The sequence below is a fragment of the Buteo buteo genome, chromosome 16 (genome assembly GCF_964188355.1).
Source record: "Buteo buteo chromosome 16, bButBut1.hap1.1, whole genome shotgun sequence".
NCBI lineage: Eukaryota > Metazoa > Chordata > Aves > Accipitriformes > Accipitridae > Buteo > Buteo buteo.
In genome coordinates this window covers 31,312,416-31,340,372 of record NC_134186.1, presented here as the reverse complement: position 1 = coordinate 31,340,372, position 27,957 = coordinate 31,312,416, and the positions used below count along the sequence as shown (strand labels likewise).

Below are 27,957 nucleotides of genomic sequence, written 5' to 3'. Positions count from 1 at the left end.
ACACTTGGGTGAGAGCTTGGTAAACCCCCAGGAAGGAGCCAGATGGAGGGTGGAGGGGGAGCTGTGAAATTTCCCACGGGGGCTCCCCCCCGTCCATCCATCCTGTCCGTCCCATCAAGGAGGAGGGCGGAGGAGGAGGAGGAAGGGGAGGTAACGCGGTGGGATTTGTTGGGCCGGGCTCAGAGGGCCGGAGGAGCTCGGTGAGCCCGGGATGAGCTGAGCTGAGCTAAGCCCAGCGGCTGGCGGCATGGAGGAGGCGATGGACGCCTATGCCTACGGGGACAACGAGACAGAGTGCGAGTACGCCGAGTGGGGCCCCTCGCTGGCCCTGCTGCCCACCATCTACCTGCTGGTCTTCCTGCTGGGCACGGCGGGCAACGGGCTGGTCCTCTGGACCGTCTTCAAGGGCGGCCGGGACCGCCGGCGCTCGGCCGACACCTTCATCGCCAACCTGGCTGCCGCCGACCTTACCTTCGTGGCCACTCTGCCGCTGTGGGCTGCCTACGCCTGGCTGGGCTACCACTGGCCCTTCGGCACGGCCGCCTGCAAGGTCAGCAGCTACCTGGTCTTCGTCAACATGTACGCCAGCGTCTTCTGCCTGACGGGGCTGAGCTTCGACCGCTACCTGGCCATCGTCCGGCCCCTGGCCACCGCCAAGCTGCGCTCGCGGGTCAGCGGGCTGGTGGCCACGGTGGCCCTGTGGGCGCTGGCGGCTCTGCTGGCCCTGCCAGCCTTGGTGCTGCGGCGGGCAGCTGCCCTGGGGGGGGACGGCAAGATCACCTGCTACATGGACTACGGGGGCCTGGCCGCCCCGGGGACGGAGGGCGCCTGGGAGGTGGGGCTGGGGCTCTCCTCCACTGCCCTGGGCTTCGTGGCCCCCTTTGCCGTCATGCTGACCTGCTACTTCTTCATCGCCCGCACCGTAGCCAGCCATTTCCGCCGGGAGCGGGCCGAGGGGCCCCGCAAGCGCAAGCGCCTCCTCACCATCATCACGGTGCTGGTGGCCGCCTTCGGGGGCTGCTGGTTGCCCTTCCACCTGGTCAAGACCCTCTACGTCCTGATGGACCTGGAGGTGCTGCCGTGGTCCTGCAGCTTCCACACCTTCCTCAACAACCTCCACCCCTACTGCACCAGCATCGCCTACATCAACAGCTGCCTCAACCCCTTCCTCTACGCCTTCTTCGACCCCCGCTTCCGCCATGCCTGCGCCGCCCTCCTCTGCTGCCGGACCCCCGGTCCCGGGTCCGAGCGCTCCGCCAGCTACTCCTCAGGGCACAGCCACCCCCCCGGAGGCAAGGGGGGGCCGGTCCCGGGGGGCAAGCTGGACCCCGCCACCCAGGAGACGCTCTTCCGTGCTTAACCCCTCCCCGCCCCACCCCCGGTGCCCCCCGAGCTGGTCTCCTTGGGGGGACTCCACCACCTCCTCCTCACCCCAGAGCCTGGCTTGCTTTGGGGACCCTCCCTCTGGAAAGCCCCGCTCGTGGGAAGGGGAAACTGAGGCAGGGGCTGGGCAGACCCTGGGAGGAGCCCCTGGGGGGCTCGGGCAGGGGTGGCTCCCCCCAGCACCCGCAGGGCTTTGTAATTTGTGACAAATAAATGAATTTTGGTTAAAAAAAGAGCAGGGTGTGTGCAGTTCCCTCTGGGGGGATGGGGAGGGAGTGGGATCGGGGTGGGATGCGGTGTGGGACGGCAGGGAGGGTTGGGGGGGATATGGTTGGGTTTTAGGGTGTGTGTGAGCTGAGGGTGTTGTGTGCATGCACTATGGGGTGTCCCTGCAACCTGCAGCTATCTGCATACCCTCCTGGGTACCCCCCCAGCCCCCCCCGGCTCCCGGTGGGGCTCAAGCCTGGGGCAAACTCTCCCTGGTCTCTTCCCCAGCACACACTTTGGGAAATGCAAAAATTCCTATCCCAACACATCCAAGCATCGCAGCGCGCCGGGATGTGGCTATTTTAACACCAAAAAAAAAGCACAACCCCACCAAGTGTCCCGCTGTGGGGTGGGCATCCGCCCCCCCCCCCCCCCCCCCCAGCTCTGATTGCATCAGGCAGCCGCCCTGTCCCACCAAATCCCATTTTCAGGCTTTTCTCCTTATCTGAGGGCAGAACAAGCCCTGGGTGACTCACCCCTGTGGTGTGAAAAATGGGACGCTGATGCTATTAAATACTCAAAACCTGAGGAATGGGGAAAGGGGACCATTTGGGTTTGGACGGGGGGTTTTTGGGTGCTGGGCAGGCCAACAGCCCACGCTAACCCGGGATTTTGATGAGCCACCAAATGGCTCCTCTCCCATTTCCCTCCCTGGCCCCGCAGCTTCCTGAGGCTTTGCTCTAAATAAATCTTCCCCCTATTTGTTATTTACATCCTTCATTTACTCGTGATGAACTATCCTGTCTCCTCAGCCTTTGTTCCCGCTTGGAAAGGATGCGGGATCATTACTGGGTTCCTTGGGAAGCTTCCCGTCGCGGGGGGGGGGGGGGGGGGGGGGCGCTGCATTAACCTTCCTGCTTGCCACCACCTGATTTTTGGGAGCCAGCCCAGCCAGAGCCATCCCTCCTCCAGGATGGTCCTTTGTCTTAATGAAGTAAGTGGAGGAGGTGGCCGGTGGGGGCTGTGGTTTGGGTAAACCACCCGGCACAGAGGGGTGGGAGCCTACAGTGGCTCTTTTCACCCTGGGTGGGGATTTCTGGGGCGGTTTCCCCATGGCTCTGGTTTTGTCTAAGAGCCAAGGGAGGTCTGGGGGTGAGTGGGGGTGGAAATGCTGCATCTGGGGCCATGGCCCGAAGGGAAATTTGGGGGAGAAGGGTGTTTACATTCAAGGTGCCTTCCAGGCTCGCTTGCCCTGGAGAGACCCCTTGATACAACTCATCCGTCTGTCCATCTGTCAATCCATCTGTCAATCCATCTCTCCATCCATCAATCCATCCATCCCTCCCCCATCCCTCCCTCCTTCTACCCCTCCCTCCATCTCTCCATCCTCCCCTGTCTCCATAACTCCCTCCCGTCTCTCCCTCCCTTTCTCTATCCCTCCATCCCACCATCCTCCCTTCCCTCCCTCCCTCTATCCATCTACCCTTCCATCCCTTCATCTCTCTATCCCTCCATCCCACCATCCTCCCTTCCCTCCCTCCCTCTATCCATCTACCCTTCCATCCCTTCATGTCTCTACCCCTCCCTCCACCCCTCCCTCCGTCCCACCACCAACCCCAAATAACCCAGCACTGAAGGGGGTGACAGGGGCCCTGTTTTTCGGCAAGGAGCTGGTGAAGGCGGTTTCCTCCCCGGCACGACGCTGGGCACGGAAATGGCTGCAGGGCGCCCTGCCAGCGGAGACGGGAGCCGCCGACTTTCTATCCGCCTCTTGGAGATTTCCCTTTCCCTTCCAGGAGGGAAATGTTTAGCTGAGGAGTCTCTGGGGGGAAATGCAGGGACACTTCAGAAAAAAAACAAGGCCAGAGCCGGGAGGGGGAAGGGGCAGCGGGGGCCCGGACCACCCGTCGGAAGGAGATAAGGAAGGTGTTGCCTTCCTGCGGCAGCGCGGTGGAGGAAAGATGAGGAGGGAAAATAGAGGGGGGACAGACGAGGACCGTGGGATGGGGGGAAGGGGAGCGGGACCCTGCTGAAACTGGGAGCATCCTCGGAAAACCCTGGGAAGGCCGGGGAGCTGGGGGTGTGCTCCCCTGGGGTGAATTTGGGGACCCCCAATCCCGAAAAAGCGATGCTTTGGTTTGCTGCAGCCCGCTGCGGGTTCAGGCTTGGGTGGGGTCTGTGGGGCACGGCCAGATGTCCCCAAATTGTGTGCCACAGGGACGTGGTGCTGGAAAAACAGGAGGTTCTTCCACACGGGGACCTTTGGTTGGAGCTAAAAGTGTGTGTGGGCTGCAGCGGGGAGATACGGGGTGATGGATGAACCAGCACAGCCCACGGGGACGGGGACAGGGATGGGGACAGGAGCCAGCTGCCCCCACGCCCCAGGGAGCCTCCCAGCCCTGAGCTGCTTTTTCAAGCTACCAAACGGCCAAGCAGGAGGTGCAACACCCCCCCCCATCCCAGCTGGGGGGGTGCCGAAATAATTTGGTGGTGTGCTAAGCCGGGCCGATGTCCCCGGGTGTCCCTTTTGAAGTGACCTCCTTGTTTACAGCCCGCTCTGGGCTGCCTTCACACGTCCCACCCCAAAGCAAACAGAGGGGGGACCCCGCATCCCTGCGCCGTGGTGGAGAGGGGGAATTCCCGATTTGTGCTGGGAAACCATGGATTTGCCAAAGCCGTGCTTCCTTGCTGCGCAGAGGTACTTTTGACAGACCTCACGGCTCAGAAATAGCCAAGAAAATAACTATGGGGTGAGAGCTGTCGGCTTCTGGAAAAGGCAGGGGTGTGTGTGTGTGTGTGTCATTTCGGGTGGTCCCTGCCCTGGTGTGTCCCCCCCACACCAAGCCCTGAGCAACCCACCCGAAATATGGTCCCTGACACCTCTTGAGCAGCTGATTCTCCCTGTGTTAGGTGAAGAAAATGCTTCAGGTGGTTGTGGCAAGCGCTGGGGGGCTTTGGGGAGGCAGAGCCTAGGCTATAAATAATGAGGTGGGAGGTAAAAGAGAGAAAATTGGGTGAAATGGAAGGAGAGAGTTTGGGTTTTTTTTTTCTCTCCTGTGTTTCCAGAGGTTCAAGCGCCTTCAGCTGGCCAAGGGGTGAAAGGTTTGGGAAGAGCTGTGGCGTGGGACCCCCAAGGGTCCGGTTGTCCCCGCACCCCGGTGTGACCCTCCTGGGCTGGGGAGGAGCTGGAGAGAGGAGAAAGGATGGAGAAAGAGGTGTGGGTGGAGAAGATGGGTGGAGGGAAAATTCGGGTGGCTGGGGGAGGTTTGGGAAGGGAGGTGGGGATGGAATATGTGGAAGGATGGATGGATGGACGGACGGACAGAGGTGTTGGGAGGGAGGGAGAGAAAGATGGGTGCATGGATAGAGGGATGAGAGGTGATGAGGGACGGATGAGAGAATGGATGGATGGACGGAAAGACAGATGGATAGACAGGTGTTGGGAGGAAGGGATAGATGGATGCCTGTACAGAGAGATGACTGGATGGTGGGATGTCTGGAAGGATGGACAGACAGATGGAAGGCTGGAGGGATGGGCGAGCGGATGGTGGATGGATGGGTAGAAGGCCACATGGCTGGCTGGCTGGCTGGAGGGATGGGTGGGTGGATGGATGGGTGGAAGGACACACGGATGGATGGACAGCTGGAGGGACGGGTGGATGGACATCGGGATGGGGGGGTGACATTTGTGGCAGGCGGGCCAGCTGCAGCAGTACAGGAGGACGTGCAGGGGAGTGCCAGGAGGGGTGCAGGGGGGCACCGGGCACCCCGCAGCTGCCGCGGCGGGTGGTGCCGACAGCCAGCGAGCAGGACGGCGCTGAGCAGGCTCACCCTCCGACGCGTGGCCAGCGGGTGGGCAACGGGGGCTGCCACCCTCCGGCAGCTGCCCCCAGCCCGCTCCCCTGGGGCCGGCCGTGCGGGTCAGATGCGGCACAGCTGCTGCCCGACCTCTCGGCTCCTCCGGCGAGTCGAAATGGCCCCCGCGTTCCCCCCCTGCCCGCACGGCCCTGGGGCGGGAGGGGGGTCCCGGGGAACGAGGTGACACGGAGGTGACCCGGCTGCCGGCAGCTGGGCCCCGCCGGGGCTAGGAGATGCTGCCGGAGGAATAACAGGAAGCGCCAGGAGGGGAAAAACACGGCTGATGCCTTCTGCAGGTTGCGGGCCATCGCCTTCCCAGCCCCGCACACGCGTGTCTCCGCCGCACACGCGTGGCCCTGCTGCACACGCATGTCCCCGGCCCTGAGCCGGGCTGCGCTGATGCTCTTTATTGTCGAGGTTCGGCTCTGAAAAAGTGCTCGCTGTTTTACAAAAGTCCGCGGTTATAAAATGTGCTCCGTACAAAGACCGGGGAGGGGGGATTCAGCTTTTCCCCCTTCGCCTTCCCCACCCACCCATGCTGGGTGTAGTGTGGAGAGGGGGGAAACGGGGAAGGAGGGAAGGAGAGAGAGAAGAGAAGAGAAGAGAAGAGAAGAGAAGAGAAGAGAAGAGAAGAGAAGAGAGTAAAAGGAAAGGAAAAGAGAAAAGAAGAAAAGAAAAAAGAAAAGAAAAAAGAAAAGAAAAAAGAAAAGAAAAAAGAAAAGAAAAAAGAAAAAACAGTCAATAAGATGGAAAGAAAGGAAAGGAAAGGAAAGGAAAGGAAAGGAAAGGAAAGGAAAGGAAAGGAAAGGAAAGGAAAGGAAAGGAAAGGAAAGGAAAGGAAAGGAATAAAGAGATATAGAAGCAATCAAATAAAAAGACAAAGAGAAACAAAATAAAAAGACAAAGAGAAACAAAATAAAAAATAAAAAATAAAAAATAAAAAAGAAAAAGAAAGAAAAGGAAAAAGAAAAGGAAAAAGAGGGTGAGGCAAATGGAAGGAGAGGCCAGGAGGCAGGCAGGGCAGCTGTCTCCATGCCCAGGTGCTCCCCAGCTGGCTGCAGGACAGGAGATGGCCATGCCGCGGGGACACCCATCGTGGGCCCTGGCACCCCTGTGGCCTGGCACGGGTGCCTACCGGGCAGACGCTGTCAGGATCCGGCACCCAAAGGCAGGTCCCTGCCCTCCCCGCAGTGGGACAGAGAGAAGCGCGAGGGCCAGGCCATTTTTGCTTCGGAAAGAGAGAAAATGGGTCTGGCTGGAGAGCCGGGCGCTGGGGAGGTGTGTTTGCTCTTCCTCCGCTGTCGCCCCTCAGCGAGGCCAGGAACTGCCGGTGGAAGGACGCGTCTTGTCCTCGGTGTCCAGAGGGTGTTTGGGGGGATGTCTCAGACTTACCAAAAAGAAAAAAAAAAAAAAAAAAGAAAATAAAGAAAAAAGAGCCCAAATTCCCCTTCCCAGGACACAGTGCTAGGGGCTGCTGCCCTCCTGTGGGCGAGGGGCTTTGGGGTGCAGCCACGATGGGGATGCAACCTTGCCATGGGAGCAGCCTTGCCTTCGGCGCAAGCTCACCGTGGGTGCAACCTTGCTGCGGGTTCCACCTCACCGTGGGCGCAGCCCTGCCTCACCGCAGCTCAGGGTGGCCCATGACAGGACACCCACCTCCCCCCGGGTCAGCACAGGACCTGGCGAGGGGCCCGGGAGCCTGAGCAAAGCCACGGCCCCATGGGGTCTTACCACTGGCACGGCACTGGGGTGATGCTGAGTTGGGCACCCAGCCTTCTGCCTCCACGCTGCTACCAGGGGTCCCAGCCCTGGGAGATGTTCAGTGGTGGGGGTGGCATCACCGAGCCAGCACATTGCCTCATTTTTCCCTGTTTTCTCCTCGGTTTTTGGTTGGTTTGGTTTTAAACTGCACCCACATCTACACTCTGCCTCCACACAGGGGGGGACATGGTAAGAAAATAAAACAACTCATGGGTAGACCCTTCTTGGGAGGTGCTGAGCCCCCCTAAGCCCCACTCCCATGCCTGACGCGCGCTGGCCGCAGGACCGGCCACAAAGATGATGTAAAACACGCACACGGGGATGGCAGCCGCCCCGGCCAGACAGAGGGGTCGTTGGCTTGCTTTTTTTTTTTTTTTTTCTTTTTTTTTCTTTTTTGTCGGTTTTTTTTTTGGTGTTCCTTTTGCCTCCCAACCTTCCCACGTCGGCAAGCAGGGTCGAGGCGATGGGGTCCCCCAGCCACTGGGCGATGCTCAGTGCCCTGTTTGGACCCCGAACCTGTGCGAGACTTTGGAAGAGAAAGGCAAGGACCAAAACGTGGCTGGGAAAGCTGTCCCCGGCAGATGCTGGCAGCTTGGCCCACCGCCAGGCACGATGGCCCTGGTGCTGTCCCAGCACAGCCCGGTGTCACCGGCAAGGCGCAGGCATCCCCCAGGTCCCTCCCACAGGAGCAGTGGTGCTGAGCTGGGTGCTGGCACGGGGTCCTGGGCTTGGCCCCCCCCCCCCCCCCCCCCCCCGGCTTTTCGGGGAGGCTGGAGAGCGTGGGCAGGATTCAGGGAGGGGCTCCACCGATGCTGCTTTCGGGCTGAAAGCGGGGATTTCCTTGGTTTTCCCCCAGGGCCGGCATCCCCCAAAGCACACGCACGCTGCTTTTGGGGGGTCTCTCTCTCTCTCCCCCCCACGCGGGGGGGGCTGCTCCCCAGCTGGAGCCCCCGGCCTCCACCGACCGGCACCGCGCAGAGGCTCCCGTGGGACCCTGTGCCGCTGCCTCCACCGACCCTGGGTAGCAGGAACTGGGGTGGGGGGGGTGGTCCAAGCTCATGGTGCTGGGGAGGGGCAATCCTGAAGGGTGCTTGCTGGGGCAAAACCTCCCCGTTTTGGGGCAAAACCTCCCTGTTCTGGGGCAAAAGGAAGAGGATCCGTCTCCCGGTCTCCCCCACCGCAGCTGGGCCAGCGTCTTGTCTCGAGGGCCACCCTGGCACGGGGGAGCGGCGGGAGGGGACGAGGACAAGGCACAGTCAGGCGTCCCTGCCGGGGCGGCCGGGCTGGGGGGACGTCGGCAATGGCGGTGGCGGTACCTAAACGTCCTCGTCCTCGCTGGCCTTGCTCCAGCGGTGGCAGCAGTTGGCGGTGATGCCCAGCAGGAAGTTGGTGGCCACCGAGGCGATGGAGACGACGAAGCCGACGAAGGCGATGAAGAGATAGTCGTCCAGCGTCAGCGTGAGGTGGCAGGCCTGGAAGCTCTCCTCCGTCAGGGAGAGCAGGGGGGCGCCCGCCACCTCGGGGGGGGCCCGGCACTCAGCCAGCTGCGAATCTGCCGGGGCGGGAGGGGGGAGCGGTGTCAGGGCCGGTTGCCGGGACCCCGAGACCCGGGGCGGGCGGCGGGGTCTGGGGGGGGGCGACGGGCGGCACCTACCCGACGCGCAGCGCTGGATGCGTCCCCGCAGCCATTTGAGGAAGGGCTCCATGGCGCAGCCGCACACCCAGGGGTTGCCTCCCAGGCGGAGGCCCACCAGCCCTGGCAGCCCCTCCAGGGCGTCGAGGCTGATGGCTGACAGCCCCCCGTAGCTGAGATCCAGCTCCCGCAGCTGGGCCAGCCCCCGAAAAGCCTGGGGGTGCACCCGCCGCAGGCCGGGGTTGTGGCTGAGGTCGAGGCGCAGCAGCCCGCTGGCCTCCAGGAACATGTCGGCCGCCACCAGGCTGAAGTTGTTGTAGCTGAGGTCGAGGTGGGCCAGCCGGCGAGCCCCCAGAAAGAGCCCGGCCGGCAGGGCCACCAGCGAGTTGTTGCGCAGGTCGAGGGCCCGCAGCTGGCCGTAGCAGGCCAGGTATCCCGGCGGGATGCTGGCGATGCGGTTGTGGGCCAGGCTGAGGTTGCCGGTGTCGAGCGGCAGCTCGGGGGGCACCGAGAAGAGCCGCTGCCCGCTGCAGTCCACCGCCTGCCCGCGGCACGTGCACAGCACCGGGCAGCCCGCCCCGGCGCCCGCCGCTACCGCCGCCGCCGCCGCCGCCGCCACCAGCCAGGGGCCCAGCAGCATGGCGGGGAGGCGGCGGCGAACCCCCACCCGGCGGGCGCCGGCGGGGAGGCCTGGACCCTCACGGGGCGGCGGGGGCCATCCCGCCACGGGGAAAGGGCCACCCGCCCGCTCACGCCGAGGGCTGCCGGCGGCGGCGTTCGGGAGCGGGGCCGGGCTCCGAGCTAGCGGCGAGATGCTGCGGGCTTCCCGGTGGCATTCGGGGGGCACGCTAAATTCCCCCCCCGGGGGCACAGCGGTCTGCGAGCCCCGGGGCACCGGTGGGGCCGGCGTCCGGCCGTTTTCAGCCGCCTGCGAGGGAGAGGGGCAGGAGAAAGCCGTGCTAGCCACACGCCCTGCTGGGGGGGCCGTGGCTCCGCAGCCCAGGGCGGCCGTGTGGGGCACCCGCACCCGCCTCGTGCACCCCCGTGCCAGGGGCCACTCCGCTCCCCCGAGCCCCCCCCACCCGGGGATTTCAGCCAAGAGCGAGCCCCCCTACCCTCCTGACCTTGGTCAGCTCATCCTGGCCGGTGCTGGCCAGAGCCGGGGGGTGCCCGCTCCCCAGCCTCCCTGCCGGCCCCCCGCCGCCGCCATCTCAGCCTGGTGCCAGGGACGCCCTCCCCACCCGTCTCCTGTGGGGATAACCCCCTCCCCGGCACCCACGCGGGGTCCCCCCCCGGCCTGCTCTCACCCCCCGCCGCCTGGCCATCTTCGCTCCTTCCTCCCTCGCCCGTGCCCTCCTCGGCTCCGTCCTCTCCCCACCGCCCCATCTTCCTGCGGGGGGAACGACGGACTCCGCCACCCTGGCCACCCCCTTCTCCACAGGCCCCCCGATCCCTCTGGCGGTGCCGGGGGTCCCCCGGGGTACTCACGCCGGCCAGGGGATGAGCAGGGGCTCGGATCCCCAGGGCCGCTGGGCCTGGGCGGTGAGGCGGGGGTCCCCGGGCGGCCGCCCTCGCCCCCGTGGCCACCAAGTTGGGAGAGCAGCTCCTGCAGCCGCGGCCAAGGCTGCTGCCGAGCCTGGCAATGGGAGCAGGTCTTTCCCCACCTCCTTCCTCCCCTCCTCCTCCTCGTCCTCCCTTGTCTCTCTCTTTCTCTGTCTCTCTTTTTTTTTTTTTTCTCTTTTTTTCCTTGAGGGCCAGATACTGACGTTTCGGTGTCTCTTAGCAACTGCCTCCACATCTCTGAGCAACAGGAGAGCGGGATGCAGAGCTGCCGGAGCGACGGAGACAGCGGAGGGTAGAAATGCCCCCGCCCCGGGGACACCCCAGCCGGGGGTGGGGGGGACCTGCACCCAAATGGCCGAGGCATCCAGGTGGGACGGAGCGGGAAGAGGGGTGGCCTCCTGCTCCCCCGCCACAGGCTCAGCTGGTCCCCAGCCGTCCCCGCACCTCCCAGCACTGGGAAGCGTCCCCCGTGGGATAGGGTGAATCAGGGTTTCCCGGCCTCTGAAAACAGAAACAAATTACGTAGCGGCAGAGGGAAAAAATAAGGCATCCTGGATCAAACCGGGAGTGACGTTACCCGACTGTTGTCACCCCAATGTACTCAGGCCGCAGGGACCCACTGGCCCAGGGGGGTTGCAGCGGTGGTGGCTGCAGCAGGGACGGCTGCATTTCCATTTAAAAGCCTACCTAACCCGGCACACAACCCCCCCTCCAGCTTGCTATAAGCTGAAACGTGGGTTGTTTTTTTTTTTTTTTCCCTGCTCGTAGACCTGGAAAATGCCTCAGGTTGACGCTGATTGTTTTGCTCCACGCGAGCTGAAAAATTCTGTTTCCCTTCTCCTTTTGGATGGGGCGGGGACAAAGTGGGTTTTAGTGAGCTGCCTTCCTCCCGGTGGCTGGCTTTTTACCATGAAAACAGCTGTTTCAGATCACAAGGGTGCCCATGTTTTGCTCTGGAAACATTGCAACACCACAGCTATGGCATTTTTGGGAAGGAGGCACTTTCAAAACCCAACCTGCCTGCATTCAGGGCAGGGGGTTTCCTTGTTTTAATTTTCTCCTACTGTTTTCATAGAGTTGCTCCTTTTCCCATCTGAAACCACCGGCCCGATCCCACTATTTCAGCGGCATCGGCCGGGGGCTGTTTGCTCCCCATGTCCCGCAGGACGGCTCCTCCTCGTCGCGGCGGCTTGCAGCCTGATGGCGTGCAGCCGCCTCTCCCCGTGGTGGGTATTAATTGGCGCTGCTCATAGCCCAGGCTCCCAGCAGGCTTCAAGGGAAACTCCGGGAGCCAAATACACCCAGACATCCCAGGAGCCAGCTGCAGCTTAGACAGACACATAATTAGAGATAAGACCCAAGCCTGGCTGCAGATCTCTTCCCAGCATCTATTAGCGCCAAGTTTTTTCCACCACCCCCCCCCCCCCCCCCCCCCATGTTTTGGGCTACGTTGGCAGCAAATAAACGAGCAAATTACCCCAACCGGGGCTTGTTCGCAACGGCCCTCGGGGCCAAGTGGCACAGCAGAGCTTGGCTCGTGGCCCCCTCACCGAACCCCCTGTGGTCACAGCCATGGGGACACCGCCACGGCGGCTGGGAAGCGTCCATGACGGAGCTGCCACCCGCTCCGCTGGAGCCAGGGTTAGGATGCTCACCTTCGGGGTGGGAAGGCTGCCCTCCATCAGCTCACCCACGGAGCCCCCCGGTGAGAGCCCAGCCCCATCGAAACAGCGTTTCTGGGACAAAACCACAGGCGGGAGAGCACTAGCTTTTTGGATGATCGCTCCCAGCTTGCTTCTAGCCCCCCTTTCCAATTCCCCCCCCTCCCCTTTTTGGGGAAGGCGTTGGCAGTAAGGCAGGCCCCTCTCCCACAGCCAGCTCTCCGAGGCTTGGCCCTGCTTGCCCACAGCTGGGGTCACCCCAGTCCCCAGGAGCCTGGGATGGCTCCAGGGAGCCTGGCTCGATAAATCTGCCTTATATTCAGGGCTTTATCTCTGTCAGGGCAGGCAGCATCTGATAGCCCCCTTTGTTTAATCCGTATGCATTCGAGCTTTGGAGAGGAGGAGAGGAATGGTTACATCTCTTCTTTTGAAGGGTGGTCAAAGCTGTCGGTCACAAACAGGAGCTCGCCCAGCCTCCTTGGCATGTCAACCGGCAGCACAGCTCTTGGTTTGCAGCCTGAGACGGTGGCAGGACACATGGCCCAGCTGTGGGGCTTGCCGCAGCATCCTCCTGGCTCCTGGCGTGGGCTCTCACAGCACCTCTGGCCCCCCAAAAGTAAATAAGGTTTACCGTATCCGCCTCCACTGCCACCACCGGGCCACGAAAGGGGGCTGCGGGTGGTGCTGGTGGCCATACATCTTCCCATGCCAGGGAGCAACGGGGAGAGCTGGAGGAGGAGGGCTTGGGCACATCACGAGTCCTCTCCTGGCCCCCACCGCCCAGCGTGCCCACGGGTTTCTCCAGCCACAAGCTTTTGCCAGAGGACCAAGGTCGGCCGGCGGCGTGGCTGGGGTTGCAGCGAGGGATGAAGCGGTTTCATTTCAGGCTGCCAGCCAGGCCCCATCCCCACAGCGGTGGGAGCGGCACCCGTCAAACCACAGCCGTTTCCCCCAGAGAGGAGGAAGTTCACAGGAAGGGCAGGCGGTGAGAGCCACGAGCCGTGGCTGCACCGAGGAGCCGGTGAAACACCGCGTGGCCCCGCATCCGCATGCTGCTGCAGCCTGGGTCTGGGGGCAAGAAGTCCCTTCCAGGTGCTGCCGGGCAGAGCACTAAGCAGGGCGAGCACCCGTCCACCCCGAGAAACCTTGCTGCACCCACGATGTGTCCAGATTCTGCGCCACCGATATTTAAGCAATAAGCATCGAGCAGACTGGCTTTAAGTTTCCCCAGCATCACTCTCAATATATTAGACAGGTTCTTAACATTTTTTTTGGGGGGGGGGGGGGGAAGCTCCACAACTATTAATGAGTTTGCGCTAATTTAACCGAGCCTGAATGCCATCACCGTAAGATGGGTAAAACTCAGGCAAATGGGAATGCACCAGGATCCTGGCAGCAACAGGGCTTGGTTTGACATCAATTTGGGTCTCTCTCCATCCAAGACAGATTTTTCCTTTGGCTGACACTCTTTGTAATCACAAGCCTGAGGCAGAAATCCGAAACCCAAAGTGGCTTTTGGAGTTGAGCATGGTGCATCCATGCCAAGGTGGGGGTCTTACAACTTCGAAATGCTTTGCAATCGGCTAAGCAGGTTTTGCTCTTGTGGGATTTGTCTTCATGTTGCACAGGACGTGGCTGCAGTAAGGGTCGTTGGAGCTTTCCCTCTGGGATACTTCAGTTTTTCTCTGCAAACACTATTAACATCAGTGCCGTTGTGCAGGCAGGGGTTGTAGGTGGGGCAGCACCTTCTCTCGGTTTCTTTTCTCACCCTACACATTGTTATCTCCTGTGAAGTTGCTTCGGAGGCATTTTTGCAGTTTCAGTCTGAGAAAGAGGTGGGTTGTGGGGGTTTTTTTTGCTTCACTCCTGTGTGCTTTTGTCTGCACCTAGCTCAGGGCCACAGAAGCGTTTCCCGGGGGGGCTCAGCCACCTCACCCCCGCCCGCCTGCCGTGCCTGCAGTGCCAGCCACGTTTGCCCAAGAAGGTTTTGGCACTCTGACCTGCCGGCTGGCTCCCTGCAAATGGGCTGTGTTCTGACAAAGCCGCTCATGGCTGTTAGCTTACAGCACATTTTCATTGCCAGGAGGGTGCACATGGCTGGGAGGGGGGGATTGCAGCTCCAGTTCAGCCCGAATTTCACCTTCAGGGCTGCTCCTCAGCCTGCCCCTTCCCCCGGCAGCAGCTCTGGTGGATCCCACTAGATTTTTTGGTCCGTTACCCGTATGGCAGCCTGAGTTTTTGAAGCGTTTTGTTTGACCAAAAAGCCCGTGGTGTGACCTGGTCCTATGGCAGGACCCCGCTGCCTGTTTAAGTCCCCAGCAGAGAGCAGAGCCTCCTGCACCATGTGGTGACGGGCCAGCCGACCAGAGCCTTCCCTGGAGTTGGGACACCAGGACTGATGTTCAGCTCCGTGGCGGGATGAATTCCAAGAAGTGGCAAAGCCACTGCCAACCCTCCAGCGGGCCCAGCCTTGGCTGTTTTGGCTGACTGGCATGTCGCAGGCTGTGCAGGACTTGACAGCAGCCGAGCTGCCACAGCCGGGTGCTGAGGTCTGCCTGCTTTCAGCACAACCCTCTGCTGCAGTGCGAGAAGGAAGGAGCTGGTGCTAAGAAGAAAAGAGAAGAAAAGGGGAAAATAAATAAGGTGCAGAAAGGTCATGAAGTGTGAGAACCTTGACCTGAGGGGGAAGGAACTGTGGCACCCTTTGAAAGTGAAACTGTGCCCCTACAGGAAACCGGAGCGCTTGCTCGGCTCACCGGCTTCATTTTGTCAGTACGATGAGGGACTCCAGCCATCCCTGCCAACCCATCCTGATGGCATGATGGCACTGCACAGTGGGTCCCACACAGGCTGAAGCAGCCTTGTTCCAGAGCAGGGACAGCTGCCTGGCTGTGACCCTGGTGGGACAGTGGTCCTTCTGGTGGGGACATGGATGTCCTTGTGGGGATATGCCTCTCCTGGTGAGGACACCAATCTCCTGGTAGGGACGTGGCTCTCCTGGTGGGAACATGGCTCTATTGTTGAGGATGATACTCTCCTGGTGAGGACATTGCTCTTCTGGTAGGGACACTGCTCTCCTGGTAGGTCCACTGCTTTCCTGGTGAGGACATTGCTCTGCTGGCGGGGACACTGCTTTACTGCTAGTTCCACTGCTTTCCTGGTGGGGACATCTCTGTGCTGGTGGGGACACCGTTTTCCTGGTAGTTCTACTGCTTTCCTGGTGGGGACATCGCTCTGCTGGTGGGGGCACTGCTTTCTTGGTGGGGTATGGCTCTCCTGGCAGGGACATTTTTCTCCTGGTGAGGACATAGCTCTCCCAGCAGGGACACTGCTCACGTGGTGGGACACGGCTCTAGTGAGGCTTTGGTGGCAAGCCCCTGGACTGCTGCCCTGCTGCTCCTCACGCTCATGCTGGCGGGGATGGTTTGGGCTGGGGAAGCAGGCAGCGGTACAGCAGGCAGGACCGTGGTGCCTGGTTGGGGACAGCCAGCCCCACAGCCCCAGCCCCGGGGGAGTGGAGCAGGGTGGATGAGGCTGCGGGGGAGCAGGGGGCACGGCTCCCCCGGGGCAGAGACAGCATGGCTGGGATGGGGCTGGGCCGTGGGGCTGGGGCGGCTCCTGACGGGAGGGTTTCCCCAAACCTTGTCCCCCCATCACAGGCACAGGGCAACGCGTTAGCTGGGTGTGGGGGCTCTCCCCATGGGGTTGCGTGGCAGCAGGCACTGCGCCCCAAGCAGAGACAGCTCCCAGGGCACTGCTGGGGAGCTGCTGCTCTGGGCCCTGGAAGACCTCTCCGAGCTGGACTTTAAAAAATTTCGGGATGCGCTGGCACATGGAGACCTGCGGGGCAGGACCTGCATTCCCTGGGGGCGGCTGGAGAAGGCCGACAGGACAGATACAAAGAACCTCATGTTGGATTTCTACGGTGGGGAGGACGCCCTGGATGTGGCGATAGCCGTCTTTGAGCGCATCCAGCTCCGCAACGCTGCTGCCCGGCTCCGGGAAAGCAGAGAGAAAGGTGGGAAGGCTGAGCGACTCCCCAGCGACTACAGAATCCTGTGGGGTCCCAGGCACCATGTTCTGGGGGTTGTGTCTGCAAGAGTCCATGTTTGGAGCCATGAGGATGCTACGGAAAGGGTGGTGGGTTGGGGGTCCCTGTGGTAGGGTGCAGGGGGCTCCTCCAGGGATGAAGTGATGGAAGAGGCTTTGGGGGTGTTGGGTGCTCAGTGGTGCTGCCCACTAACACCACTTTCTCTTCCAGCCCTGCGGGGTTCATCATCATCAGGTAGGCGCCAGTGGGGAGAAGCGCGGGGGGCTCTGCCGCCGCTCGCCCCACACTCCGCAGACGTGTGAGGTGGCCTCCTGCCCTTCCAGATTACCAGAGGAATTACAAAAAAGCCATACGCCAGGCATACAGCCGCATAAAGGACCAAAATGCCCGGATGGGTGATGACGTGAGCCTGAACGCCAGGTACTCAAAGCTGGTGATCGTCAACAAGCACCGTGACGAAGAGCAACGGGAGCACGAGATCATGGCCATGGGACGGAGGCACGCAGAGATCATGAAAGAGCAAGCCAGTTCCTCCATCGCTGTCAGCGACCTCTTCAAGCCCGGCCCCGATGGCTGGACCCCCAAGGTGGTCGTGCTCCTGGGAGCTGCAGGTGTGGGCAAGACGATGACAGCCAGGAAGATCATGCTGGACTGGGCGTCCAACAAGATGTTTGTGGAGTTTGACTACGTCTTCTACATCCACTGCCGGGAGGGCAATCTCCTCACCAGCCCAGCCAGCGTGGCCAACCTCATCACCCAGTGCTATCCTGGCAGCTCTCCGCCACTTGACGAGATACTGAGGCAGCAAGAGAGGCTCCTCTTTGTGATTGATGGCTTTGATGAGTTCCGCTTTTCCTTCGACCTGCCCAAATCCAAGCTGTGCTTCCAGCTCCAGGAGGAGAGGCCAGTGGAAATCATCCTGAGCAGCCTTTTCCGCAGGATGCTCCTGCCCGAATGCTCCCTGCTCATCACCACGAGGCCGGCTGCCCTGCAGAAACTGGGCAAGTGCCTGGAGTGTGAGCGCTATGCCGAAATCCTGGGATTTTCGGAGGCAGAGAGGAAGGAGTATTTCCACAAGTTTTTTGATAATGCGGAGCAGGCAGCTGCCGCCTTCCAGTTCGTCAGAGGGAACGAGACACTCTTCACCATGTGCCTGGTGCCCATCGTGTGCTGGATCGTCTGCACTGTCATGAAGCAGCAGCTCGGCCGCACCGGGGGTCTCGCCCAAAGCCTGAAGACAACGACAAGGATCTACATCCTTTACCTTTCTGCCCTGCTCCGGTCTCTGAGCAGCCAGCTGAAGCAAGGCATGCCCAGGGTGCTCAGAAAGCTGTGCTGCCTGGCAGCTGATGGCATCTGGAAGCAGAAGGTCCTCTTCGAGGAGAAGGAGGTGCAGGGCTATGCACTGGACCAGCTAGAAGCCCTCCCGCTCCTCCTCAACGAGCATCTCTTCCAGAAGGACATCTCCTGCGTCAGCACCTACAGCTTCATCCACCTCAGCTTCCAGGAGTTTTTTGCGGCGCTGTTCTACCTGCTAGAAGATGAAGGGGAGGCACAGGACCTCCCCGCTGGTCCCAGCAGGGGCGTGAAGGAGCTGCTGGAGAGCTACGGCAACTCCAGGAACTACTTCATGCTAACCGTGCGGTTCCTCTTCGGGCTCTTAAATGAGGAACACAGGAGGGAGCTGGAGGAGGAGATGGGGTGTAAAATCACACCGAGGATTACACAGGAATTGCTGGCATGGCTTCAAAACAGCCAGAAAACAGCCCTAGCTCTTCTGATGCAGGAGACGGCAGTGATCCGTGAGCTGGAGGTCTGCCACTGTCTGTACGAGCTCCAGGACAAGCGTTTTGTGGCGGCTGCCTTGGATCCTTTCACGGGCGTGTACCTACGAGGGCTCAACCTTAACCGCTTTGATCAGCTGGTCCTTTCCTTCAGCATAAAACACTTCCCCAAGCTGGAGTCACTTGACCTGGGGCACTGCTCCTTTCTGTGGGACGACCCCGAGGACTCTGTGGGCCCACAGCCGGCCAAGCAGGCGTATCGGTGCGTAAGGTCCCAAGCCGCAAAGTGGCGAATCCCTTAGAACCGAAAGAGCTGTGATGACTCTGCGGAGGAGCCTGCAGCAAGGCTGGTCCTCCCGCCACGCCAGGCACATTGGCAAGGGGCTACAGGGGTGACCTAGGGACACAGCCGGCGGGCAAGGAGCATACTGGAATAGGGACAGAAATAGGAATAGTTTAGGAATAGGACTAGGATTAGGAGTAGGATAGAATAGTGTAGCGTTCGCTACATATCAAGGTGCCACACTTAGATCACTGGTTGGCCCGGACCAGGGAAAGAGACAGATAACACACACAGTGTGAGCGCCAACTTCCGGCTTTTATTGCGCAGTTAATTCCTTTTATACTAACAAGGGGAGGCGGGATTACAGGTACATCACAAGGCTGCGATGAACCCTCTAACTTTCCGTGACATTGCAAAATCTTCCGAACGCCGAACCCTACAGAATAGAATAGAACAGAACAGAACAGGAATAGAATAGGATAGGATAGGAACAGGGATAGGATAGGGATAGGATAGGAATGGGTACAGCATAGGAAAGGAATTGACTAGGATAGGAATAGACTAGGAGTAGGAGAGGAATAGGAATAGGATGCATCTCTTCTTTCTTTTCAGGGAAAAACAGCAAGAGGAGGGGAAGCAGTCACCCATCTACCTGCTTTGTCAAGCATTGGAAGAATCAGGCTGTAAATTAAAGATGTTAAGGTATATTGCTCTTCTCAGCCGGGTGAAATGGGAAAACAAGTAAACCACAGCCAGCCTGGCTGGGTCTCCTTGCTGCATGGGGAGGATGACTACGTGCCACCATGGCTCACTGCACGGTGGGATGGGCTGCTGTCCTGCTCCTGGGAGGCCATCCGTGAAGACCAGTCCAGTTTGTGGATGTCATCAGTGGTGGCTATCTCAGCGAGAGGTTGGTCGGTGTGTCCATGCAGCAGGGCAGCTGCGCCGAGCCCCGTGGCTCCTCTCTGCATCTCTCTTGCAGGTTTGATCGGTGTCAGCTCACAAGTGCCTGCTGCGCGGCTCTGGCCTCCGTTCTCAGCGTAAATCCCACCCTGACGGAGCTGGACCTGGCTGGGAACGAAGAACTGAGGGACGGTGGCGTGAAGCTGCTGTGTGAGGGGCTGAGACGTGGCGCCTGCCAGCTGCAGACAATGCGGTAAGGGACGTTGTGAGCTCCAGGAGGCTGGAGGACCATTTGTCTCTTCTCTTTGTGAGCCTGGAAGAGGGAGAAAAAAAGAAAAGAGAAAGGTCCATTTACCAATGCTGCTGTTGCCAAAGATAGCTTGAGGCATTGCAGACCTACTTGTTGCAGGGGCCTGACCTTTATTATTGCCTTTTCCATCAATATAATTTAGTTCCACATTTTTAAATGAATGAGTCTCTGCTAGGACGCTGCAGGAAAGTAAGGGAGAGAACTGATTTTCAGTGCTGAGGCCAGATGGAGAAGTTAGAGGAGAGCTCTGTGCTACTGTGCCTGCTGTTTGTTTGTCTGTGGGTGCCTGTGCACCCCAGACACCTTCTCCCTGGGCTCTTGCCCTGCAGCTGCAGGTGTTTTCGGGTCCCTGTGTGCCCAGGCAGGGACAGGGCTGGCCACGCATCATGCAGAAACGTAATTGCAGAAGTGGATTCACTCCAGAGACCGTTTCTGGGAAGGGGATGAACCATCCCTTAGTGGTGTCTGCATTTTCCCCTCCATTTTTTTTTTGTGTGTGTTTCCATTTCCCCCGGTATAGATTCAGCCTGGACAATAAGATTTGAAAGAGGGAATCTCTCTGAGACTTCAAAAGTGAGGCAGGTTAATCTCACCCATTCAAGCAATATTAATTGTTTGCCCCCAGACCTTTACTCCCTGGTCGAGCGGACACTGTGTGGTTGCCTTACCTGTCCATTCCCACACTCCGGCACAGCGGCATTGCTGCCGGGTACTGTCTCGTGGCTGCACTTTGGCATTTTTGTCCCTTAGAGTCTGCAGATTTGGGTTCTGTTTTGCACTCTGGAGAATGTTTGAGCTGCTCTCAGCCTCACTGCGCCCAGGGATGCCAAACAAGGAAACACCAGTGAACACCAGTACAGGCACACCAGCTTTGGGAGAGGGATGGGGAGAGGGCGGTGAGATGCTCCCCTCTCTTTTCCAACACAGTGTCCCCAAAGCCGCTGCAGGAGCTATGTCCATGCCTGGACCAAGGCAGGGGACACCGGCCAGGTCTCCTCTGACCTGGGGCGATGGAAAGGAGGGCCGAAGTGCTAGCGGGCGGGCAGCCTCACCGCTGTCTCTCCCCCAGGTTGGGCTGCTGCAACCTCACGGCCACCGGCTGCAAGGACCTCGCTGCCATGCTGGGCACCACGTCCAGCCTGGTGCAGCTGGACCTGAGCGACAATCCCTTGGAGGACAGCGGCATGCGGGAGCTGTGCGGGGCACTAGCAAGACCCGGCTGCAGCATGCAAAAGCTCTGGTAATGGGCGTCGGGCTGGTGGGTCCTGCTTTGTTCCTGGTGGGCGCCTTTTGGGGGGTCACTGTGGCCGGGTGTGCAGGGTGCTGCTCTGCCCCTGCTGCGCCACGTCGCTCCCCCTGAGCACTGCTAATTAAACAGCCTGACGACAACCCTGGGCTCAAAAAGCAGCGGGTGATTTTCAGAGAGAAGTGGCTGCCAGGGGGTCGAGACCAGCTTAGCCTCGGTACTGTCCCCCGTGCAGGCTGTGGCAGTGCCGGCTGACAGAGGCAAGCTGCGGGGCTCTCGCTGCGGTGCTCGCTGCCAGCCCCAGCCTGACGGAGCTGCACCTGGGGGCCAACGAGCTGGGGGACAGAGGTGTGTGGCGGCTGTGCGAGGGCCTGCGGGATCCTGCCTGCCGGCTGCAGATGCTGAGGTGAGGGGTTCCCGGGGGGGACATCGCTGGGTGGGCACCAGGACCCTCTACAAGCGGGATGTCTGCAAGTCAAAAATAGAAAGCGATTGCTGTCTAGCGCTCAGAGGATGTAATGTGCTCCTGGGCTGTGCAGCACCACGCTGGCTGCCCTCCTAAGACCTGCAGGGCAAAGGTGACGTGCCATCTTTCACCAGGGCCACCACCACTGAGACAGCTCTGGTTTTCCCATCTGCTTTTAAACTTGCGCTTCTTACCCACTTTTCCGTTGGAGCTACAAATGAGCTGCATCTCAGCCATCCTGTGAGCACAGGTAGCAGAAAGCCAGGCAGGAGAACAGGCTGCAGAGGGGCCGCACAGCAAGAGTGGTAAAATTGGAGTCGGTGGCATTTCCCAGGGCTCAGGCAACATCCCCCCACCTGCACAGACCCCCGGGAAAAGGAGTCTGAGCTGGGCTGGTGGAGGCACTGAAGGCAGGGTAGCTAACTGGGGGTGGTGAGCAGCACCTTTGCTTTGAACTGTGTTGGGGATAGAGAGGAGGGAGAGGGGTGATGCAGCTCTTCAGTCCGGCAGCGGTTTTACACTCCTGAGCTCCAGTAGTGATGCTGAGCCAAGGGGAGGGGGGCTGTAGTGCCCCTGGATAGGAGATGGGGCTCTGCTGGGGCAGGTGGCAGCTTCTAGGTCCTGAAGGACCTGAGAAAACCCTCGCCACTAGCCAGTGCCTTCAGGGTGCTGCTCACACCTGTAAGTACAAGAGTCAAAGAGGAAAAACCTACAAGATTTGGGAGGAAATACAGAAGCGAGGTACCTTGTGAGCAGGGCCAGTTTCTCTCTGTGGAGATATTCTCCTCCCTGTCAGCCCTGGGGCAAAGGTGCCGTCAGTGTGGATGGGTGCAGTGGGCACTGTCCCCACAGATCAGCGGGCAGCTGGGCTGATGGGCTGCCAGAGCAGCCATGACGATGCCCCTCTCCTCTGCCCGTCCCCCGTGCAGGCTGTGGCAGTGCCGGCTGACAGAGGCGAGCTGCGGGGCTCTCGCTGTGGTGCTCGCTGCCAGCCCCAGCCTGACGGAGCTGCACCTGGGGGCCAACGAGCTGGGGGACGGAGGTGTGCGGCGGCTGTGCGAGGGCCTGCGGGATCCTGCCTGCCGGCTGCAGATACTGAGGTGAGGGGCTCCTGGGGGCTGCTGGGGCTGGGAAGATGCTCTCTGCAGGGATCTGCCACTCACCTGTGCTCCCCTGATGAGTCTCCCTGTGGCTGGTCACCATCCCTTGCCAGGGCAGTTTGAGCACCTTCAGGTGGGTGCCAAGAGCTTCAATAGGCAGGGTGCTAACAGCTTAAAAATATAAAATTATTTCTTTATTAGCTATATGAGATTATTTACCATCACCCAGATGAGATGACTAGGATTTAAAAGCTCTCCCAGGCAAAGCAGCAGTATGCTAACTGCCCCAGCTGCAGCTATTCCATCCACCAGCATACTTCAGGTGCACGTATATAGTCGTTTCCTCCTTAAAGACCACCCCAATCCTATTTTGTGGTTGTGAGAAACAATCAAGGGGTACCCCAGTCAAGAGGAAGCCCAGTCCTGCCTGTGCCTGTCTGAAGGGATGTTCCCAGACACCTCACAAGATGCCCAGAGGAAGGCTTTGGAGCCAGTCCTCCCTGGAAGCTATTTCCAGGCATCCAGAGGACCTGGGCTGGCTGAGTAGGCAGCACAGGCAAGGTTTCTGGCTCTGAAGGACTGTGCATGAAATGTCCAAATGTCTCCTTTCTCCAAACGCCTCCCTGGCAGTCTGTGGCAGTGCCAACTCACCGGTGCCTGCTGTGAGGACCTCTGCGCCGTGCTCAGCACCAGCCGGAGCTTGGAGCATCTGGACCTGAGCGAGAATGACCTGGGAGATGGCTGTGTGCAGCTGCTGTGCGAGACGCTCAGGCATCCCACCAGCTTCTTGCAGAGACTTTGGTAAGGGACTTTTGGCTCCTCTGGGCATTGCCCTGGCTGTAGTGCTCCTCCGGCCACGGGGCTGCTCCCCGCAGGAACTGGGACAGACCAAGCGTGACGTGAGCCTCCTCATGCCACAGCTCCCAGCCTGCCCTGTGAGGTGGGAGTGTGTTTTCTGTGAAGCTATGGCTGCTCCTGGTGCCCTTCTCTGAAGGCATCCTGGGACGGCAAGGTGCTGGGTGGCTCAATCTGGAGAGCACCGCATGGCAGCCGGAGCTGGCTCTGCCTCCTGCCAGCTAGCAGGCAGCTGCCCTGCTGCCCCCCCACAGCTCTACCAGCTGCTCACTTCTGGAATTAGCGTGATGAGACCTACTGCCTTCCTAAAGCAGCCGGTGATGTCTCGGGACACGCTACTAATGCACAAAACTGGGGGGGATGACGTGTTTCATCAGCCCCAAAGCAGGCAGCAGAGATGGATGCTCCATGTGACGGCACCTTTCCTGCCCTGAGACTGGCCCTGATGATGCCAACTCCTTGCCCAGTGTGGTGGGCAGAGCCAATGCAGGGGTTGCCTTGAGCCAGCTAAGTAAATGCTGCGACCATGGAGCCCAACTCTGGCTGCCACGGCAGGACCCTGGGGGGTGCCCAGTGCCTTGGTGGAGCTGTGGTTACCCAATGGAGAGAGCTCCATGGACCAGCCCTAGCCTCAGTCTCCCCCACGCTCTCTGCTTGCTGAAGCAGAAAAAGCTGGCTAGGACAGGGGCCAGACAACACCAGAACCCCCCCACGCTGGCTGCTTTTTGTCCTTTTTTTTGGCTGTGCAAAATCATGGCCAACAGTCAATAGCGTGGGTGGATTTAACCTCTTTCCTTCTCCTCTCCAAAGGCTGAAGAAATCTGGATTAAACGAAGAGACGTTACAGAAGCTGGCTGCTCTCAAAGACGTAAACCCCAACCTGAATATACAATACGTCTGACAAGCAGGACTCGTTCCAGCGAGGGGCTCTGCTCTGGCAGCTTACTGACAGAGCTTGCACATGCGTTAAGAGGGGGTGAGGGGTCTGGGAGATGTTTCCTCTATTTATGAGAGGTCCTTTTAGTGCTGAAAGCACCTTCCAACAGGAATGGCCGGGCTCTGGTTGATCTTCCTGAGGAGTGCAGGAATTACCACCTGGAGCTGAGATGTGTTCGTGCATTACAGGTCCAGAGATGACCTGCTCCAAGGTCCTGGGTGGGCGGGAAGGAGCAGGGCTGAGGCTGTGGGAAACCAGCATGAGGCAATGGATGAATCTGAAACTTCAGTGTTTGGTCCCCACTGCTGGGAGTGCCCAAAACACACCACTACCCATGGTTCATTCACTGTGATTTGTATATTGATGAGGGTTTCTGTATTTCTGCCTGATCCTGTACTTTCCAAGAAGGTCTTCTCCCTCTCCTTTTTGGCCATGTATTTATTGTGAAGAATGCTTGTGTTATACCCATGTGAAATAAAGATCACCTCCCAGAAATCTCTTCATGCTGTGACGTTTCCATTTGTTCCTGTGTCCACAGCAATGGCCCAGGACCTCCCCCAGGGTCCAGGCAGTCACCAGGGATGCTGTCCAGGCCCATGGTCTGGTTTCTCTCCCGTTATTGGGAGCACCACTATGCAGCCGAGCAGAGAGTTGGATTAACGAAGCCCAAATCTGTTTAAACTTCCCGGTCACTCTGGGGACCAGCACAGCTCTCACCATGGGTAAGAACGATACTTCTTTTCCTACCCCGTGACCCAGTTCTGGCTCTCAGCCCCAATCCTGAGCTCCAGATCCCCGTGTCTGCTGAGGTGACACCTGGGACCACACTCTGTCCCCAGAGCCTGGTCCCGCTCAGCCCTCGTCAGAGCCCTGCAGGCAGTGGGACCAGCAGCTCTCCTCCCCAGGAACCAGGAATACAGGGAAGGAGAGGTGACAGTGCCAGCTCCCACCCTCCAGCCAGTGGCACCAGCCCGATGCCCGAACTGGGGCTGCACAGGGGACCAGACCTCCCAGGTCCCTTCACAGCCTGGCAGGGCTCCGCCGACTTCTCGGCCCAGCCAATTTCACATCCTCCAAAATTGCTTCGTGGCTTTTGTTGATTGCCTGTCCTGGAAACGCTCTGGCAATAGCTGGCGGTTTTGGCAGGGGCCCTCCTGGGAACTTCCTTCTCATCACCAGAACATCAAGCCTGTGGTTGATGGGTGCTTCTTGCACCAGCGCAGGGCTGAAACAAAACCTGTTCGTCCCCAAGCTTGATGCTGACTGACTGCCCCCATTGCCTCCTGCCAGTAAAACCTTGATCCTCCTGCAGCCAGGCACCTCTAGCCAGCTCCAGAGGAAAGCCTGACCTCCAGGTCCCATCCTCTGCCAGGTCCAGAAATCATTGCCTCCTTCCTTGGCGACGTCTAACAAGGTAATTTGAGGATTATCATGAGGGACAGATGCCAGCTGGCAGGGAGCAGCCAGAGTGTGCTCAGGGGAGCCTGAGGACACCAGGGGAGCCTGAAATAGCCCAAGAGAGCCTGGAGAAATGGGCAACAGAAGAGCATCCCAGTCTGCAGAAATTAAGAAAGCTCAGAGGTACCACAGCCACCCTGAAAGCACCTGAGAAAGCAACTAGTGAGAAAAGTCAAGAGAGTCCAAGAAAACTCAGAGAAACTGGGGAAAAAACCTCCAGGGAGATCCCAAGAGAGCTCAAGTGATGCTAAGAGAGCCCCAGAGAGACCAGCAAAGCCCAGGTGAATCCAAGAGAGCCCCAGAGAGCCAAACCAAGGGAGCCCAGAGCACCCAGGAAAGTGCAGAGCATCCCAAGAGGGCTGGACAACAAAACCCCCTGGCAAATCCAAGAAAGGCAAACTGAGGGTGTTGCTGCATAGGCTGAAATCAGCTCTGCAGCACCCTGTGTGGGAGGAAGGAGTGGGGAGCAGCTGGGCTGGGATGGACACAGCAGGGAGCAGGAGAGAAGTGGGAATGCACCGAGGTGACCACCAGAGCTGTGGGACCAGCAGGACCCTTCGAGTGCTGCTGCCCTGGGGAGAGCACTGTCAGTGCCCTCAAAATGTAGTGCACTGATGAGGAGGTAGCAGGAGCACTCCCCATGGGTACAGTGGTGATTGCATCTGAGCATGTCTCCCCTCCAACAGGCTCAGCCTCTTTCAGTAAAAAACAAGTCAAATGTGTCTTATACCTTGTGAGTTATTTTTTTGGGTAATGCCACTGAGAGAGGCTGCAAGACCCAAGGGACACTGAAATCCTGGAAGAACCTGAGAGCCCAAAAGACACAGCGATAAACCCAGAGAGATCAGGGCGACCCAAGAAAGATGGGCCAGAAGAGCAAGAGTCACTGAGAGCCCCACAGACATCCAGTGGGACAATGAGGGAGCCCAGGATGAACAGAAAAGCTGGGGGGACCCAGGAGTTCGGAGGCAATCCAGCAGCCAGGACAGAGCTCCTGGTGAGCAGCTTTAAACAGCATTCAGCTGCTGTAGAGCTCTGCTCACACACTCTGAGCTGCTCTGTGCCTCTGCAAAGCTGATCTCAACCACTGTTACCAGCTCTAAAGACCCATCAAAAGCTCTAACTGCTTGCAAGACTCTTCAACTGAGATACTTGCAAACTCTTCTAAACTACTCAAAACTCTCCAAGCCTGTCATAAAGCTTCATAAAACCACTCTGACCAGCTTGAAACCTCCTCTGAATGGAGGCAAGCAGCCCTAGAGAGCTCTGAACGGGTCCATGGCCACATTTCTGTATTTGCTCTTGGCAGCCTGCACCTGAACATCAGAGGGAAGGAGACCTTAATGGCACAAGCCCAGTGCTGGGGACAGCGTAAGGCTGCACCAGCTAGGGACAGGGACCCTCCTCCTCATTGCAGCAGGCTCACAGCTCTGCTCATGCAGAGAAAGTGAATAGCCCCAGCCCTGTACCTGCACAAGGGATCCCATTGCAACACATCGCATCACCTAAGGTGGGACAGAGTCCCTCTGCTGTGTTTGCATTTGTACTAGACAGCACAGCCTGAGAGGGAAGAAGTGAAGAAAGAGGAAGGAAAGGTTATTATGGCAAGTGCGGGACTTGGCTTCGGTTTGGGGACTTTCCCTTTTCATCTAAGCATCTTCCTCATTGCTACTGTCAGCAGGGTTTAGTTAGCTGAATCGCTCTCAGAATGCTGCTGAGGGAACATCTCAGAACGTCCTGGAGGGCAGCTGAGGCACAGCATGGATGCACAGCTGTCCCCACGCAACTCCGCAGGGCCCTGGGACCCTCCACAGCATCTCAGCATGCGGTACCAGTCCCCAGGCAACCGCTGCCCAGGGTGCAGGATGCGCTGCAAGAGCCAGGAAGCTGCCTGCTGCCACTAAGCACGCCCCAGGGAGCACACAGGCAGGGGAGCACGCAGCAGGTCCTAAGGAAATAATTTTACTGCTTACCCTTTCCAAGCCACAACTTCCAAATAAATCTGCCTCCTGCCCAAGCAAGACTGTACACTAAAGTCTCCTAGAAAACAGGACCAAGAACTTAGCTTGGGCTTCATTTTTCCATCAGAAAAGAACAGTGACAAGACATTTAGACATTGCTTAAACTGTCCAAGCACATTTTTCTAACTGCAGGAAAAAAGATTCTGGCTCCAAGTAACAAGAGGTCACAAGAATTCTTGAAGGAAAACTACTTGCAGATAGAAGCATTGTTAAATAAATAAATATAGTACAGAAAAGGTTATGAAAACATTACCCTCAGGTTGAGTAAAAAATTTTATCTTCTCTACAGCAATTTCATAGCTTCCTTGTGTAAGGTTGTGCAAGCAATCCGAGGGAACATGTAACAGTGCAGTATCATATCTTCAAACATCTGCATTTTCACTTGCAGAAACCACAGCCAACAACCTCAAATCAGCCATCCAGAAGCATCATCCCACCATGATGGGGGAAAGGAGAGAGACAAACACTGACAGAGTG

General features: G+C 59.1%; 3 protein-coding genes across 3 annotated transcripts; 2 read left to right on the top strand and 1 right to left on the bottom strand.

The window, feature by feature from the left end:
- The first annotated feature begins 191 nt into the window (after nucleotides 1–191).
- On the top strand, nucleotides 192–1,601 carry APLNR (apelin receptor). Its single transcript, XM_075047172.1, has one exon. The coding sequence runs from the start codon at nucleotides 248–250 to the stop codon at nucleotides 1,358–1,360; it is 1,113 nt and encodes a 370-aa protein (XP_074903273.1). The 5' UTR covers nucleotides 192–247; the 3' UTR covers nucleotides 1,361–1,601.
- A 6,875-nt stretch (nucleotides 1,602–8,476) lies between these two features.
- Nucleotides 8,477–9,482, bottom strand: LRRC55 (leucine rich repeat containing 55). The gene is made up of 2 exons (XM_075047173.1): nucleotides 8,864–9,482; nucleotides 8,477–8,761 (listed from the first exon to the last, which is right to left on the bottom strand). Exons 1-2 carry the CDS (start codon nucleotides 9,480–9,482, stop codon nucleotides 8,526–8,528), a joined length of 855 nt encoding a protein of 284 aa, XP_074903274.1. The 3' UTR covers nucleotides 8,477–8,525.
- A 6,283-nt stretch (nucleotides 9,483–15,765) lies between these two features.
- Nucleotides 15,766–24,113, top strand: NLRP6 (NLR family pyrin domain containing 6). Its single transcript, XM_075047171.1, has 10 exons — nucleotides 15,766–16,084; nucleotides 16,328–16,351; nucleotides 16,441–18,163; nucleotides 18,797–18,886; nucleotides 19,167–19,340; nucleotides 20,467–20,637; nucleotides 20,879–21,049; nucleotides 22,039–22,209; nucleotides 22,840–23,010; nucleotides 23,875–24,113. Exons 1-10 carry the CDS (start codon nucleotides 15,766–15,768, stop codon nucleotides 23,963–23,965), a joined length of 3,105 nt encoding a protein of 1,034 aa, XP_074903272.1. The 3' UTR covers nucleotides 23,966–24,113.
- The last annotated feature ends 3,844 nt before the right edge of the window (nucleotides 24,114–27,957 follow it).